A 14451-nucleotide genomic window follows, 5' to 3' on the forward strand; every position below is an offset into this window, starting at 1 on the left:
AACAACACAATCATAGTTATTTTCAACAGCAGAATTTTTTCCCTAGCCTATGAAAAGTTCTAACAGGTAATACTACAAAATAAAAAGATTTGACCTTTTGTATTCATTCCCCGAGCTGTTGGGATAATAGAAAAATCTCAACAAAATGAAAATTAGAAAGCTATATTATCCCCCCCCCACAAGAAAATTCCATTTGGTAGACCTTATTGCAAACTTATCTAAATTTCTTTCTATCAGAAAAAAGATCACACAAATATGCTTTCTATTAAGACAAGAGATCATGAAAAAATATGTTATATTCTTTCCCATTGTGAAGGAGAAAAAGAAAAAGAATATCAAACATAAAATGAACCCAAACATCACAGACGAAATAAAGGATAGGATGGTCAATTAGGAACATCACTTGAAATTTAAGTAGATTAAATGAGAGTATAAAATCCACATAATCGTATCACTTTAGGAACCATTATTTTCCCAACATTCCTTAAATGCCAAACCAAAATTGTTTCCGAGCAAACTTGGGGTAAAAATTTTAATTAGTTTCCTTTTGAAAGCGTACTTGCCTTCCCTAAGTCTGCGTGTCCATCAGCCTGCTTCTGTGTCATGGATACCCATTGATAGTTCTTTTAAGTTTATAAATGTAGTTTAGGTACCAATATCAGCTTTATTCATCTAAGTTTAGTCTGAAGTCAGTCTCCTGTGCCCATGCTGTAAAGAACTCTGAAATCTTTACGCAATTACAGCCCAGAAGTGAAACAAGAAGCATTGTTTGGAAGATGTGTTGAATTATGCCCTAGCTTCAGAGCCTATGAAATTACATAGCCCATTTTCAATACATTTGAAGCCCTTGCAAACCAAGCAGGACTGAGCAACTATTCAGCCGGGTCTGAAAAAGGTAAAGATTGAAGTAAATTCTTAAAATGCAGTCGATCCTTGATTTCTTAAATAACAACCAAAAAAATACATATATTAATGAAAAAGAACGTTGGTATGCATCTCCCAAAGCAAGAGATAATCCAAACATCATTAGAGTTTTAAGCTTCTACTTTACCCTCCTAATTCTGTTTTGCTCAGCCTAGTATTTAAATTCATTTGCATTCCCTTGACACATGCCAAACATTGGCAAGGGAATTGATCCCAGGGTGTCCTGAATCCAGGAATTGACTTTCTCATCCTTTTGCTCTGGGCTGTTTTCCCCTTGCTAATGTCAACATTGGAGTTTTCTTTTTCTCTCATCAACCAATTCCAATTGTTTGCACAGGGCAAAATGTGATTGCAAGGAGCATTTAGTTTTTAATGTTCAGCACTGTAGAAGAACAGACTGGGACCGTGCAAGGATGACTAGATGGTGTTGCTTGAGAAGCACCCACAAGTTCTTTGAAACAGAATTTGGAACAGCTGGACCACTGCAGTGTTTTATTTTAAAATAGATAACATATGTAATGCATATGGTCCTAGACATGTATGGAGACACAGGCAGACAATCTGAATGGTATCCAAAGACACCTGCACCTAGAATTCTGTTTCCTTTTATAAGATTTTTTTCCCCCTAAGAACACATGTTCCCACTTTGGGATTTGCAAGATGCCATCTGAATCCCCATGTGTGTGACTCCTTAATAAAGTCGATGGGAAGTTTCCTGGGATGCAAATGTCAGAGTAAGTCAGTTAATAAACACCTTCTAAGGACCTGGCTCCTCTGGGAGCTGCCAGGGGAAGTAACAGATCAGAAACTTACCCTCAAGGAACATATTATCTACCAGGGGATTTAAGTGTGTGTTCTGACCACACAGAAATTGGAACATCACCCAGCAAAAACAGAGACAGAGAATAGGAACTGGTTATACAGGGGCAGAGGCGAAGCATAAAGCAGAGAGCTTGGGAAGGACTCCCAGCTTCCGAGAAACAATATGGTTTAAGAAGCAACCTATAACTAACAATATAGGTTAATAGCGATCATTGTAGTGACAGCCTTGGCTCCCTAAGAATATTAAACAAACTGGCTTTGGGAGCACTAAGAAGCCTTCCCGTTCACTCATGGCTAAGGTTTTTGAGCACTTAGTATATGCCAGGCACGTAGGTGCTTTACAGGTTCTGCTTATCAGATCCTGTCAACAATCCCCTCTGAGGGTAGACTCAAACACCATTCTCAACTTACAAATGAGGAAAATGAGACTCAGAAACACTAATCAACTTCCTCACATCGCATACCCTGTAACGGCAGAGTTGGCCTCAGATTCAGTCTTCTTGACCCTCTTAGCCCACCCACTTAATCACCTGCTATCCTAGCTCAAATAAACTGTTGCTGTTGAATTTAGTGTATCAACATTTCCTAAAATCAAGAAGTAGAAAATATTTGTTGAGAGAGCACATTTATTTATTTCAATGAGATAAATTCATTATTTTAACGCATATGTTTCGAGTGCCTGCTGTGTACCAGGTACTGTTCTAGGTGCTGGGAACACAGCAGAGAACAAAAATTTCAAAATCCCTGCTTGGATGGGGCATCAAAATCACACCCCGTCCATGGACACCTTTAAAAAGCATTCCTGGCCTCCTGCTGCACTTTTTTTTTTTTTTTGTCTGAATGAAATGAGCTCAATGAAACTCTCAGAAATTTCATGGGAGCCAGCCACCCTGTTAAGCACTCTTGAGTTGTTGGAACCATTAAGATAATGAGCCTAATTCTGAGTAAATGATGATTTTGTGTAAGCAGAATCCAAGGGCTGCTCGTTTTACTTGCTGGAAATTCCCACTGCATTAAGCTCCATCCCACGCGCATGGAAGGTGTAAAGGGACCTCAAGGATGATTAAATGACAGCGACAGCAGAAAGGGAACTAAAAGTTCGGCTCATGTTACACACGAGGAAACTGAGGCTCAGACAGATCAACACTTCAGCCAGTATCCCACACCTATTTAAACGCGGAGCTCACAGGAGCACCCAGACCTCCTAAATCAGTCCCAGGCTCGGTCACCCCCATGTGAACTGACAGAGAGGAAAGAAGGAAGAAGGGAAAAAGGAATTTTTATGTTGATAGGGTTACTTTCGGAAAAAGAAAACAGGCGGATTTTAAGCATATTTTAAAACCTGCTTTAAAATGTAAGTGAAAATGAAATTGTTCTTTAGATGAAGTCTAAGCCAAGAATTAGCGTGGTGAAGCTGTCTTGTGATGATGGATGGGGGAGGTGGGAGGGGGTAGGTCTGTATCCAGGTCTCCACGGAGGAGGCAAGCTCTCTTTCCAGATCCATTTCCTGAGTGGGCAGCCATGCAAAATAGTTCATCACAGAGTTTTCAAGAGGTTCAACAAATAGAGGAAGAGACTTCAAACGTGGGGCATATTTTTAACAGCTACAAAAGAGCCCCCTTCTCTCTGGCTAAATGACTGTTTGCACCATCATAATTGAAGAGCACTAAAATAGCAGAGGCAAACTGGCCAAGTAAAGGGCCCGACCGATTTGTCAGCCTGCAGCCTCTTCTGGGAAACCTGAGAGCAAGAAGCTGATGCTAGCCAAATTGCCTCATCTATCTGCTAGAATTGGGAGGCACGGAGTGAGTGAGGCTTTTTATGAGGATGAAACAGGACGAGCAATGGGTGTACCCCACTGTTAGTTTCTCGGGGGACTGACAGGATGGGGGTGAGAGGGCAGAATTGTCCTAAGGGATGAAGCAGTATCACCTGGATTACAGGAGTGCCATCCTGCAGGGGGACAACTAAAGTTGGAGCAGGTTTAAGACACTTGCTTTGAGCCAGACACACACACACACACACACACGGACAACTAAAGTTGGAGCAGGTTTAAGACACTTGCTTTGAGCCAGACACACACACACACACACACACACACACACACACACACACACACACAACTAAAGTTGGAGCAGGTTTAAGACACTTGCTTTGAGCCAGACACACACACACACACACACACACACACACCCTAGAAGCAGCTAGCTTTTTGCCCAGTACCAACTTCCTGGCCACCTCTCTTTCTAGCCATCCTGAGTCAAAGGAGAAATATAGCTTGGAGACCAAATTACCAAACAAAAGAATCCTCCTAGATAAAGCACCTAAACTCAAATTGAAAGCACTTTCCTGAAGACAAATCTGAGGCAATTAACCCAGCAAAGAGGATTGATTCTTTCAGATTCTCTAATATATTCTAATATATTCTCTAATATAATTCCTGCCCATGTGATATCCCTTCCAGAATTTTGTGTTTTATCCTATTAATAGAGCGATTTGGCTATTAAAACAGACATTCTTCAACTTGCCTTCTGGTAACCGTTGCTTCTGTGTGTCTTGGGCATAAACAACACATCCTGTTCAAACACTGACCACTTGCTGCTTCTATGAAAGATGACTGAAGATTTAAAACCCAACAAGAAGAGGGCATACATCTGACATACCATGCATTTAGGTTGGAAGGATACACAAAATTAATAATGTGAGGAAAAATCATCATCTTAATGTCACACTGCAACTATAACCCCCATTTTCAGCCATCCCCCAAGCAGGGAGGAAAAAAACTCTGCCTGGGATGAAGGCCACTTTTGAAAATGTTATTCAAATACCCTCTCAAGTCAGAAATCCGTTTACCCGTGTCCTGACAGCATCACTGGTCCCTGGCAGGTGCCCGTATTCCAGTAGAATGTTGCACGCAAGGGGATGAATAAACTCTTGCTTGATTTAAGATTCTTTTTCTTCACAGCATTTCAGGACAGTGAGTAAATATGAGACAGAGTGAGCCGATTCCTTTAATGTCTAGGACCTTCATTCCTTCCTCTTTGGGATTTGCTTGGTCTCACTCGAGTCGGATTCTCTGAGTTATTTTGCCGATTGAATATAGACTATTTTAGCTACACATATTGAGATTAATTAGTTAGCCCTTAGGAGGTTTTGCCTACAGCCTTCACCCTGTAAGGAAAAGTGTGAATACATTGAGACTATTAATTCACAATAAATGGCAGATCATAGCCCTTGCTGAGTAAATTTGTTTGTCTTTCATAAGCTTCGCTAACTGAGTAAGCACACTATAAGACAATGTCCTTGGCTATCACAAACTAAATTCCCGTTGAACTTATTCTCCAGGTTTCAATGAAAATCTTTTGTTATTATTTTGTTTTAATTTTGGAGGATGGAGACCCAAACCTTTTGTGCAACCAAATCGGCCACGGGGATTTGGAAGGGGAGGATACAAATATTGTCACTTTGCTGAATCAGCATAACCCTTTTTTCCAGATAATCCCAATAATTGTAGAGAAATTGCTCTAGATATAACCACTGGAATGGCAGAATCTATTAAAAACTAAATAGGCTTTTATAAGCAAAGATCCGATCTGCTTTCAGTGTTTGGTGAAACGCAGGCGAAGTTACGGTCGTGTGCTTAGTTTTTCAAGAACAACATAAATGCACTGGAGTTGTGATCATTTGATAAACATGTTGATGCCAATATATTTTTGCCGAAATGCAATAAACTCACCAGTAAGTGATGCAAGTTGACAATGGGAGGTATAAAGAGAATATCTTGGGGATGTTGGTGGGAGGCAACAGGGAAACAGCTAGCGTTCGTAATGCCTAGTGAATTCCTGTGTATTTGAAATGTCAAAGAAAATGTGATGTGTTTCTCTAAATTGTGTCTCTCTCTACATGTATAAATGAACAGACGCAGATAGAGCTCAAAAACATGGCATGGATGAATTTATCTCTTCCAACCCCTGTAACTTTGACCACGCTTCCCTCTTTGAGATGGTGCAACGTCTTACTTTGGATCACAGACTTAATGATTCCTATTCTTGCCTGGCAAGTATATTCTTTGGTCTACAGCAATTGAAACGTGATAACATTTCAAAAAATAAAATATTTTTCTACCTTTATGTCAGAAGCTCTTTTCTCCGTTGTGGAGCCCCTTTAACAATTATAAATGTGTTCTTGATTTCCTGTGTTGAGATAGTTTTAGTTACCAAAGAAAGAAGACAGAGCGGGAGGAAGTTATCAGTAGAGACGGATCCAATTCCCCAGCCTCCCTATCTGAGCTTCCCCCTTTTCAGCTGCTACATGAGAAATATTCTCAAGAGGGTAATTGAGTTTGGCACCTGCTTATGGAGAACTTGTAAAAATTGCCTCGGTTTCTTAGACATTAAGATCCCCCTCGCACCCCACCCCACATAGTAAGACCCTGTGCTCCTGTCTCAGAAATGAATGGGTCCTTTTTATTTATTTTTTTAAAGATCAAAATGATTTGTAAATCAAGTTCACTTCCCTTTTCATAAGGTAAATGGCTTTGGGTTTGTTTGTTTGTGTGGCTTTTTTCTTTCTACATAGTATTCGAAGCATTTTTCACCCCTTGGGGGAATTTTCGTGTGGTGCTTTAGACGTTTAAGAAGTCCCGCTCTCCAGCAAGAGCATGAACATTTCTTGAAATCCTATTTTAAGCCTAGATTTAAATCATTTAAATTTAAGGGACCGCTATTACGTGTTTATTAGATTTATGAAGATAGATTTCAGGCTTTATACCATCAAATTCAAAAGGCTAAAAGAGACCCAATTTATTTCCTTCTGCAAACCAGAAATTGTTACTTCATTTCTTAAAGATAAAGGCTATTAATCCCACATTATAGATGGGAAAGGTGAGGGGAAAGGATGAAATGGCTTTACACAGAGGAAAAGCCTCATCCCTGACTCCACATACTAAGGTTAATATATCTGTATATTATTAAATATTATATAATTAACTAAGGTTAACATATTATTGATATTAACATAAATATAATGAAAATCTGGGTTTTTTGTCTAAATGGTATGGCTATACCCTAAATCTGTTCTGACTAATTTTTTTGTTTTAAATTCCTTTTCTTGTTCTGTGCCAGAAGCCAAAATATTAAAAATGGTAGATAAAATAGTCTAAAAAACAGAAGCGGGATTATGTGGAATAATTTATTAATCTTCGTCTCACAAAAGATTCATTGATTATCTCAGGTTTAGAATCACTTCATCAGAAGTCTGAACTTTGCCAAATTGGAAAGGAATACATCATTTTGACTTAAAAAAAAAAAAAAAAAAAAGCTTACCTTGCATTGCAAGGCAGTTTTTCTCAAATTTATTTCCTACGATTATGTAATTATTCATGTAATTACAAATTGCATTCGTGAAACTTGTAAGAATATGCCTCTGAACTTAAATAATTTCTTTTTATGTAAAATTCCTAGTCTCTTGAGGAATTTTTTTGAGGCGTCTTATTTTCAAGACTCTTTTCAAATCATAATTTCTTAAAACGATTTTCTTTTTCACTAAGAAATTCATCACTAAGGAGTGAGTGCCCTCTAAAAAAAATTAAACCAGAAATGAAATTTTGAAGCTTGCTCCCTGTGAATCATTTATAGACCTAAAAATCCAAAATTAATTATGAATGTCATAAAACAGTTTCCTTCCCCGTTTGTGTACCTGTATCTATTAATCATCATCCCCAAATTTCAGAAAATAACAGCCATTAAAAAGACCTTATCTCCTGCCTCTATATATTCCATTTCCTCATTATTACAATCTTTTTTTTTCAGTTAGTTTTGGAGACCGACCAGCAGGAATACATAAATTTTTCTGTGTCTTCGACTGAGTTCCTAATTGATATTTCTTCAACTCTTTTCAAAGCAGCTATTTTGGCATCTACAAAAGACTTGGTGTCATCTGAGTCGTAGAAAATATATTTTAATCTTTCACAGCAGTGTTGTTTCTAAGATTTAGCATTTGGGGCAGCAGATGGAGTGGCAAAGAAGTTGCCTACAGGGGCAGCCCACTGCCTCGACTACTCTCCCGCCCTCTGCAGTAACTTATCATTTGAAATAGGAAAGATGCCGTCTTTCGTTGGATGCATTGCTGAGCTGCATGTTGTCTATCGAAGTTTCCCCGGATCCCTAATACAAGAGCAGAGTGTTGCAGGGGCCTCCCTCGCTGCAATTCCTTGGCCTTTACCTGCCACCTGGTCACTTTCTCCTTTTGCCTTCTCTCTCCCAAGACGGAGCCATATTCAAAAGATGACTCAGAGAAGACCCTCAAAGTAAAACTAAATTTATACTTAAGACAATCCTAAATTCTTGGCTTAACAATGTACCACCTCAGTTGGTTTCTTTCTTGCTTCAGAAGGGTACCCAAGCTGAAAGAAGTGATTGGATTTCAGGCTTGTCCCAAGGGTGGCTTTGAGTGGCAAGTCGCTTGGCCTGTCTGATCAGCTCTTAAGTGCATGATAGAGGCAGCAGTTTCTACCCCATCATGCCTCCCAGTCTGCTCTGAATCGGAGATTCCATCCGGGTTCTCTTTTAGAGCAGAGTTTTGTGTGGTCCTGCAGCAAGCAAATACATGATAAGAAAACAAATAACTGCCAGGCAAAAAATAAAGCAAAACGCTCAGCCAGGGCACAGGAAGCTCCTCTCAGTTTAACTGAACCCTATATGATTCACAACTTGAAAACTTACTCATGTTGTTCTCTTTGGAAAGTTCTGTTATTATCTTCATTTTAAAATCTAAAAAACTTTTTTCTTCCAAAGTGAAAGGATTTATGAAGTCCTGGCATGTATGTAGACCAATCCTAGTATTTATTAATGCTCCAGAGTATTAAAAAAAAAAAAAAACACACACACACACCCAGAAGACTTAGAGTAAGACAGAGCTGGGTTTGCAAGAGGGAGGGGATATGGAGATATATGTATACGTATAGCTGATTCACTTTGTTATACAGCAGAAACTAACACAACATTGTAAAGCAATTATACTCCAATAAAGATGTTAAAAAAAAAAGTGAAATAAGAATCCGATAGTATCATACTCTACATACTATTTTACAATAATTTATTGCATTGTGACCATATTTCCATGTTAATAGATATATTCTGTAATATTAAAAAGAAAAAAGACAGAGCTGGGTTTGAGTCCTGCCTGTTTTGTGTTATTTGTGAGCTCTTATTTCCATTTCCTCATCTATGAAATGAAGATAAACCTGCTCTGTCTGCTTCTCAAGGTTGTTACGGGGCTCAACTGAAAGTTCTTTGTCATGGGTAAAGCACTGTACCAATTTAAGGCATTAATGTTATTATTTCCTCTTATCAGTAACCAAGACTTTGCCCTACCCGCACTCCAACACTCTTCTAAGGTGTACGCTTCAGTGTTAAAGCAGTGGGTGAGCCTCTCTTTCTGGAATCAACTCCCTCTGTTAATCCAGATGCCATCACTTACTAGCTGCAGGGTGCTAGGGAAACTCCATGTCCTCCCTGAGCCCAGATTTCCCGACCATCACACAGGGATAGCAGCACCTACCTGATAGGGCTGTTATGAGGACTAAACCAGATGGCACACACAGCGTTGGGCACAGCGGCTGGCGCTTAATAAGCAATCAGGAAGTGTTAGCTCTGTGGCTATTTTTAACCCCCTTCTCCAGCCATCCCCAACTCTAGCAGCTCTCCCCCAGAAAAACCCAACCTATATTTAAAAGAAAGTCTCTCCTTTATTCTCCAAACAGGGCTGGTTCAGTCCTGGCCAGGTGTTTGTACTAGACGAGTATTGCGCCCGCAATGGAGTCCGAGGGTGTCACCGACATCTCTGTTACCTCAGAGATTTGCTTGAACGGGCAGAAAACGGCGCCATGATTGACCCCACCCTCCTTCACTATAGCTTTGCGTTCTGTGCGTCCCACGTCCACGGGAACAGGTAAGCACATGTCCAGAGGTATTCCTTTCAAAAAATTTTTTTAAGGCACTGGCAATGGTTTTGGACTGGTCCTGCTTTTAGGGTCATCTCTAACTCTATCCATCCCCATTCCCTCGGGAGTACAGACCCGTGGGCATGCGCACACCACACACACACACACACACACACACGCACACACCAGCCACACAAACACAAAAAACACACAGGTCTGAATTTCTTCTCCTTTCAAGAGACTTAACAGAAATGGCAAACAGGACCTCTAGAGTGGTCTCTGAAATTAGAACAATCTAGGCTCAGATCATGGCTCCTCCGTTTGCTCTCCGTGACCCTGGATGGTAATTAAACCCTCTCTGCCGCTGTTTTCTCATCTGTAAAACAGGGATGATCGTGTCCTCATGGGGTTGTCAGGAGGATGCAAGTGGATACAAAGGGTTCAGCACAATGCCTGGGACATGGCAAGGGCTAAATAAGTATTTGCCTTTGTTGTTGCTGTCATTCATTCCATAAATATTTAATGATTACTTGTTGAGGGTCAGGTACTCTGCTATACCTTCAGCGTGCGTGGTGAGCAAAAACCAGACACCAAATGAGGGCAGAGTTATATAGAGATTGGTTCTCTGAGAAAAAGGAATAAAACTCCATGGTAGCAGTTAATAAAGGAACACAACTCAGATGGGTTGGCAGGATGGCAGGAAGAAGCTCCCCGAGGAATCGCTGCTTGGGCTGAGTGCTGAAGTAGGAGTTGAGTGGTTCCGGGCAAAAGGAGCAACATGAGCAGATGCTCTGCAGAGGAAAAGCAAGAGCTGAAACAAGCTAGGTGAAGCTGGAAGGCACAGATAATCATGACACTTAGAGTTTAACCACAGAGCTGGGAAGAACTTCAGAGGTCACAGTGTAATCAACCCCCTGAGTGTATAGGTTTTATAGACAAGACCAGAACATCAGTTCTAACTCCATACTAAGTTCTTTCTTTCTTTAGACGTTGCCCAGCTCCTGGAGGAAAAGTTCCGTGTTCTGAATAATGCAAGGCAGCAAATAATTTAAGAACATTACCATTTGGCTCTGAAGACGTGGAATAAGTTTCCACACTGCCACAGCCAGTTTACTGTCCCAGTGTATGTAGCTTTTACTATAAAGACAAGCCTACATTACCCTGGACACCTCAACCAATAGCCAGGGAAGGCACACCCAAGGAAAACTAGGTATCTTCAGAAACCCAGCCTGTGATGAACCAATTGCTGCTCTGCGGAAATTTGTATGTGGGAGCATCCAGAATTGACTCCATTTTCTTTTAAATCAGAACTGTATCAGTCATCTTCATCTTTGCAAGCTATACAACTCTGAAGTGTCTGTGGGGTTAGTTCTGTGCTTTTCCTGTCTCTAGCACTGGTAGATTTTATGAGATGCAACTTCAGCATTTAGAGCTGGATAACAATAGCGTTGTAGGTTTGAATATTTAACAGGCAACAAGATTTTCATCACCTCCCATTGTTATAAGGTTTGCTAGCCCAGCACATGACCTTTCATTTGCATAAAAGATATTCATGAAAACTCTGATACCTGGGGACTATCTCTGCATAATTCAGCTTTTTATAAATATACACTTTGATGACTATCTGTTACAGCCTCTTGGACTGAATTCTTTAAAGAGAGAGAGAGAAGTTGCATTATATTCTCTGGGTTGTCACACTGTATTCTACATATGTTACTGAATAAGGAAGTGTTATAAAATAATGAAGTGTTTTTGTAAACTCCCTGGTAAACATCATCATGAATTATGATACACATTGTCTGGATTTCATATTGTAAGACTGCCACTTGATTCACAGTTAGGTTTATACATCTTGTCATGGAAACAGTTTTGGATTTCTTATTTTCAGTTCTGATTTTCCTTATGCAAGTTTGCATCTTTTTTTTTTTTTTTTTTGCTTATTATTTTAGTTTGAATGCATTTGCTCTTGCTCTTTGATGCATCCTTCTTTTTCTTTCTTTTGTTTGTGCATGTATGTGTGGTCTTGATTCTCCCATGGCTGGCCACACTCTCTGCATGCTCCATGCGACCACCCCTTCTCCAAAGTCAACAAATGCATGCGTACCTTAGTGGGCTGACACCAAATACAGACCCTGAAGGGAGCAAAACTCCCTCCCCATCTGAACCAGAGGCTAAAAAAGATACCAAAAAGGAATCCAAAAAAAGAAAAAATCCCAAAACCCAGGCAAATCCAGAGCCCAAAAGGTAAGAAGTTATGTGTGTATTGGCTTGTGTTTTGCGATGTCTGTGACCTTCTCTACCCCCCCCATCTGTGCCGCAACCTCCACCTTAGCAAACCCCAAGCTTTGTGTATTCCTGAAGTCTCTGTTCAAAGGTGCACTTTTTTTAAAAATCCTAGCAATGGACAAAAATACCGTGTATTAGGACTGAATTCGAGTCAGGTATTTAGGGACACTTAAAACATGTTTGCATTGAAAACAAAACAACTAATTGAGCAGTATGTAAACAGAATCATGAGTCAGATTGCTTTTTTTAGTGGCATCTAGTTAGGGGCCTGGTACCTTACCAAGTCATTCATAATAAGCAACCCATGTTTTATAATTTTGAAATTATGGTTAAGGAGCAAATAAAATGGGTTGGCATAAGATGGATTTATACATTTATAGTAGGTCCATCATTTTTAGCAAACCCTCTCAGTTCTACGTTTATCTCATGAAAGAAATCCATCTTCAAATAATGGTTTATAATAAAGACACAAAGTAATGTCTATCACTAAATTAATGACTCTTAGTAGAATCATTTATATGATGAGGTCACTTTGAAAGCACTTTTAAGTTCTAAAATTTATATTGATCCTCTCTTGTTTCCTGTGTCCTTTAGGGATGCTCTCTTTGTGAACTGGTAAAATGGCAAATTCGTGGCTTTTATTCCCTTTTAAAATAGATGTACAGTTATCTCCAGTGTTATCCTTATGTCCTTCTTCACCTTCCCTATCTCGCCCCAAATTAACATTGACATTTTAAAGTTTTGTTGTTGAGGTCTTGAAATGGGTATTCTGACCCTGGCATTGCCAAACTACACAGAGTTCACAAGGAGGTATGCTGTATGTTTCAGCATGAATTTATTCACTTGAATATTTCTAAGTCCTAAAATATATACAGTTCACTTGTAGGCAGACCAAATGAAAATGCCAATTTTCACTTCCTAGAGGATGTAGCAGGCTGTCAATCAGTGTATGCAGGTCCAGTAGTGAAGGTCAAAGAATGCCCCGATTCCATGTGGACACCCATCTTCTGAACTTGCAGTATACAAGGATGAAGGTGGAGTGCAGTTTTGTGTTTCCCTGTGAGGGTCAGACCACAAGGTAGAAGTAGCTTGCAGCCAGTAAGAAAGTGCATAGAGCGTTGTAGAGCGTTGTAGGTGCCTGAAGGAAGCCTCTCTGGCTGCTGTCCAAGGTGCTGCGTTTGGCGTGATCAGCACTGAAGCAGAGCAGAGAGTAAATGGCCGCACTTGTCGGAGCCTGACCTATTCCCTGTGCTGTGAAAAACTACCGAAAAGGATTGTGAGTGGCACGTTGAGGCTTATACATATAAGGGTCTATGTTTGCATTGCATTTTTAAAGGAAGAAGAAATTGTAATATTAAATATCAGTTGTGTGGAATTCTGCAGTTTACAGAGTGCTTTCATACATTCTGTCTCACTTGCTATAACATTTTCAGGTTAGCTACTTTGACACCCATTTTGCAGATGATGAAACTGAATTCTGTAAATTGAGGTGGCAAACCCAGATATTCTGAGTCCAAAGCTCTTCCTCTTTGTACTACATCGGCACTGCACATAGATTCTAAAGATCTGAGTATTAGAGCCTGTTCTGCATAAATCTGGGATTATCATATCTCATTTCTATACCTCAGTTTTCTCATCTGCAAAATGAGCACATAGAGCATCTGTAATATCCCATCAACCTGTAAAATGATCTTCTGTGGGTTATAATAACAAGTAAAATTGTCCATTGTTAGATTTTGTAAGTAACATTTAAATAAAATAAGGATAATTGCCACCATTTAATAAGTGTTTGCTATATGCCAAGCACTGTGTGAAGTGCTATTTACATATATTATCTCATTTTATACTTATTGCATCACGGTGAGATCTGTATTATTATTATCCTCACCTAACAGATGAAGAGTTTGAGGCTCAGATATATTCAGTCACTTGCTTCATAGCAAATACATGTGTGGGCCTAATTCAAACATGGATATTCTGACTTTGGAGCTTGCATTTGTAACCTCTCTGCCTTACTACCTGCCCAGCATTAGCATTTGTGTATAGTGTGAGATGCAAATTCAGCCATTTCATATGATTTCAGCATTTCCAGGTGAGATACTCTAGCAGCCATCTGAATTAATTAAAGACTTTTCCATTTTTGTCCTAAAGATGTCCAAAATCAGTTTGGCCCACCTGGTAATTTTGACCTTGTGGAAAAAGTCAAAGTGTATCTGGAGTTTTAGACCACCTAAAAGGAGAGTCTCCTTTGAACACCAATTAACAGCCTTTTGGTACTGGAAAAAAAACCCCACCATTTTCCTACCTCTTTCACCAGGATGAACACTGTTTGTATGTGGAGAGGTTATCTATTCTTTGACCCACAATAAGAAGGAACTCATCACTCATGGAAACAAATTGCCCTTTAACTGAATTTAACTGAACAATAGAGTTCATTCCTATTGTCATCTCACAATGAACTTTAGATTAGGTAAAAA

At 39.6% G+C, this 14451-nt stretch overlaps 1 protein-coding gene across 29 annotated transcripts in view; it reads left to right on the forward strand.

Annotated features, from left to right (window-relative positions):
- The window catches only part of CADPS (calcium dependent secretion activator), a 781950-nt gene that overhangs the window by 628620 nt on the left and 138879 nt on the right, over window positions 1-14451 (forward strand). For 16 of the 29 annotated variants that reach the window (XM_082344670.1, XM_082344669.1, XM_082344650.1 and 13 more), the window contains 3 exons: window positions 5666-5802; window positions 9509-9696; window positions 11774-11932. In XM_082344670.1, the coding sequence (XP_082200796.1) occupies window positions 5666-5802; window positions 9509-9696; window positions 11774-11932 (484 nt within the window). The remainder of the gene's footprint in view (window positions 1-5665; window positions 5803-9508; window positions 9697-11773; window positions 11933-14451) is intronic. The other 13 variants (XM_082344652.1, XM_082344654.1, XM_082344659.1 and 10 more) reach the window with 1 other exon arrangement.

This window comes from Balaenoptera borealis, assembly GCF_965194805.1.
Source record: "Balaenoptera borealis genome assembly, chromosome: 12".
NCBI classification, from domain to species: domain Eukaryota; kingdom Metazoa; phylum Chordata; class Mammalia; order Artiodactyla; family Balaenopteridae; genus Balaenoptera; species Balaenoptera borealis.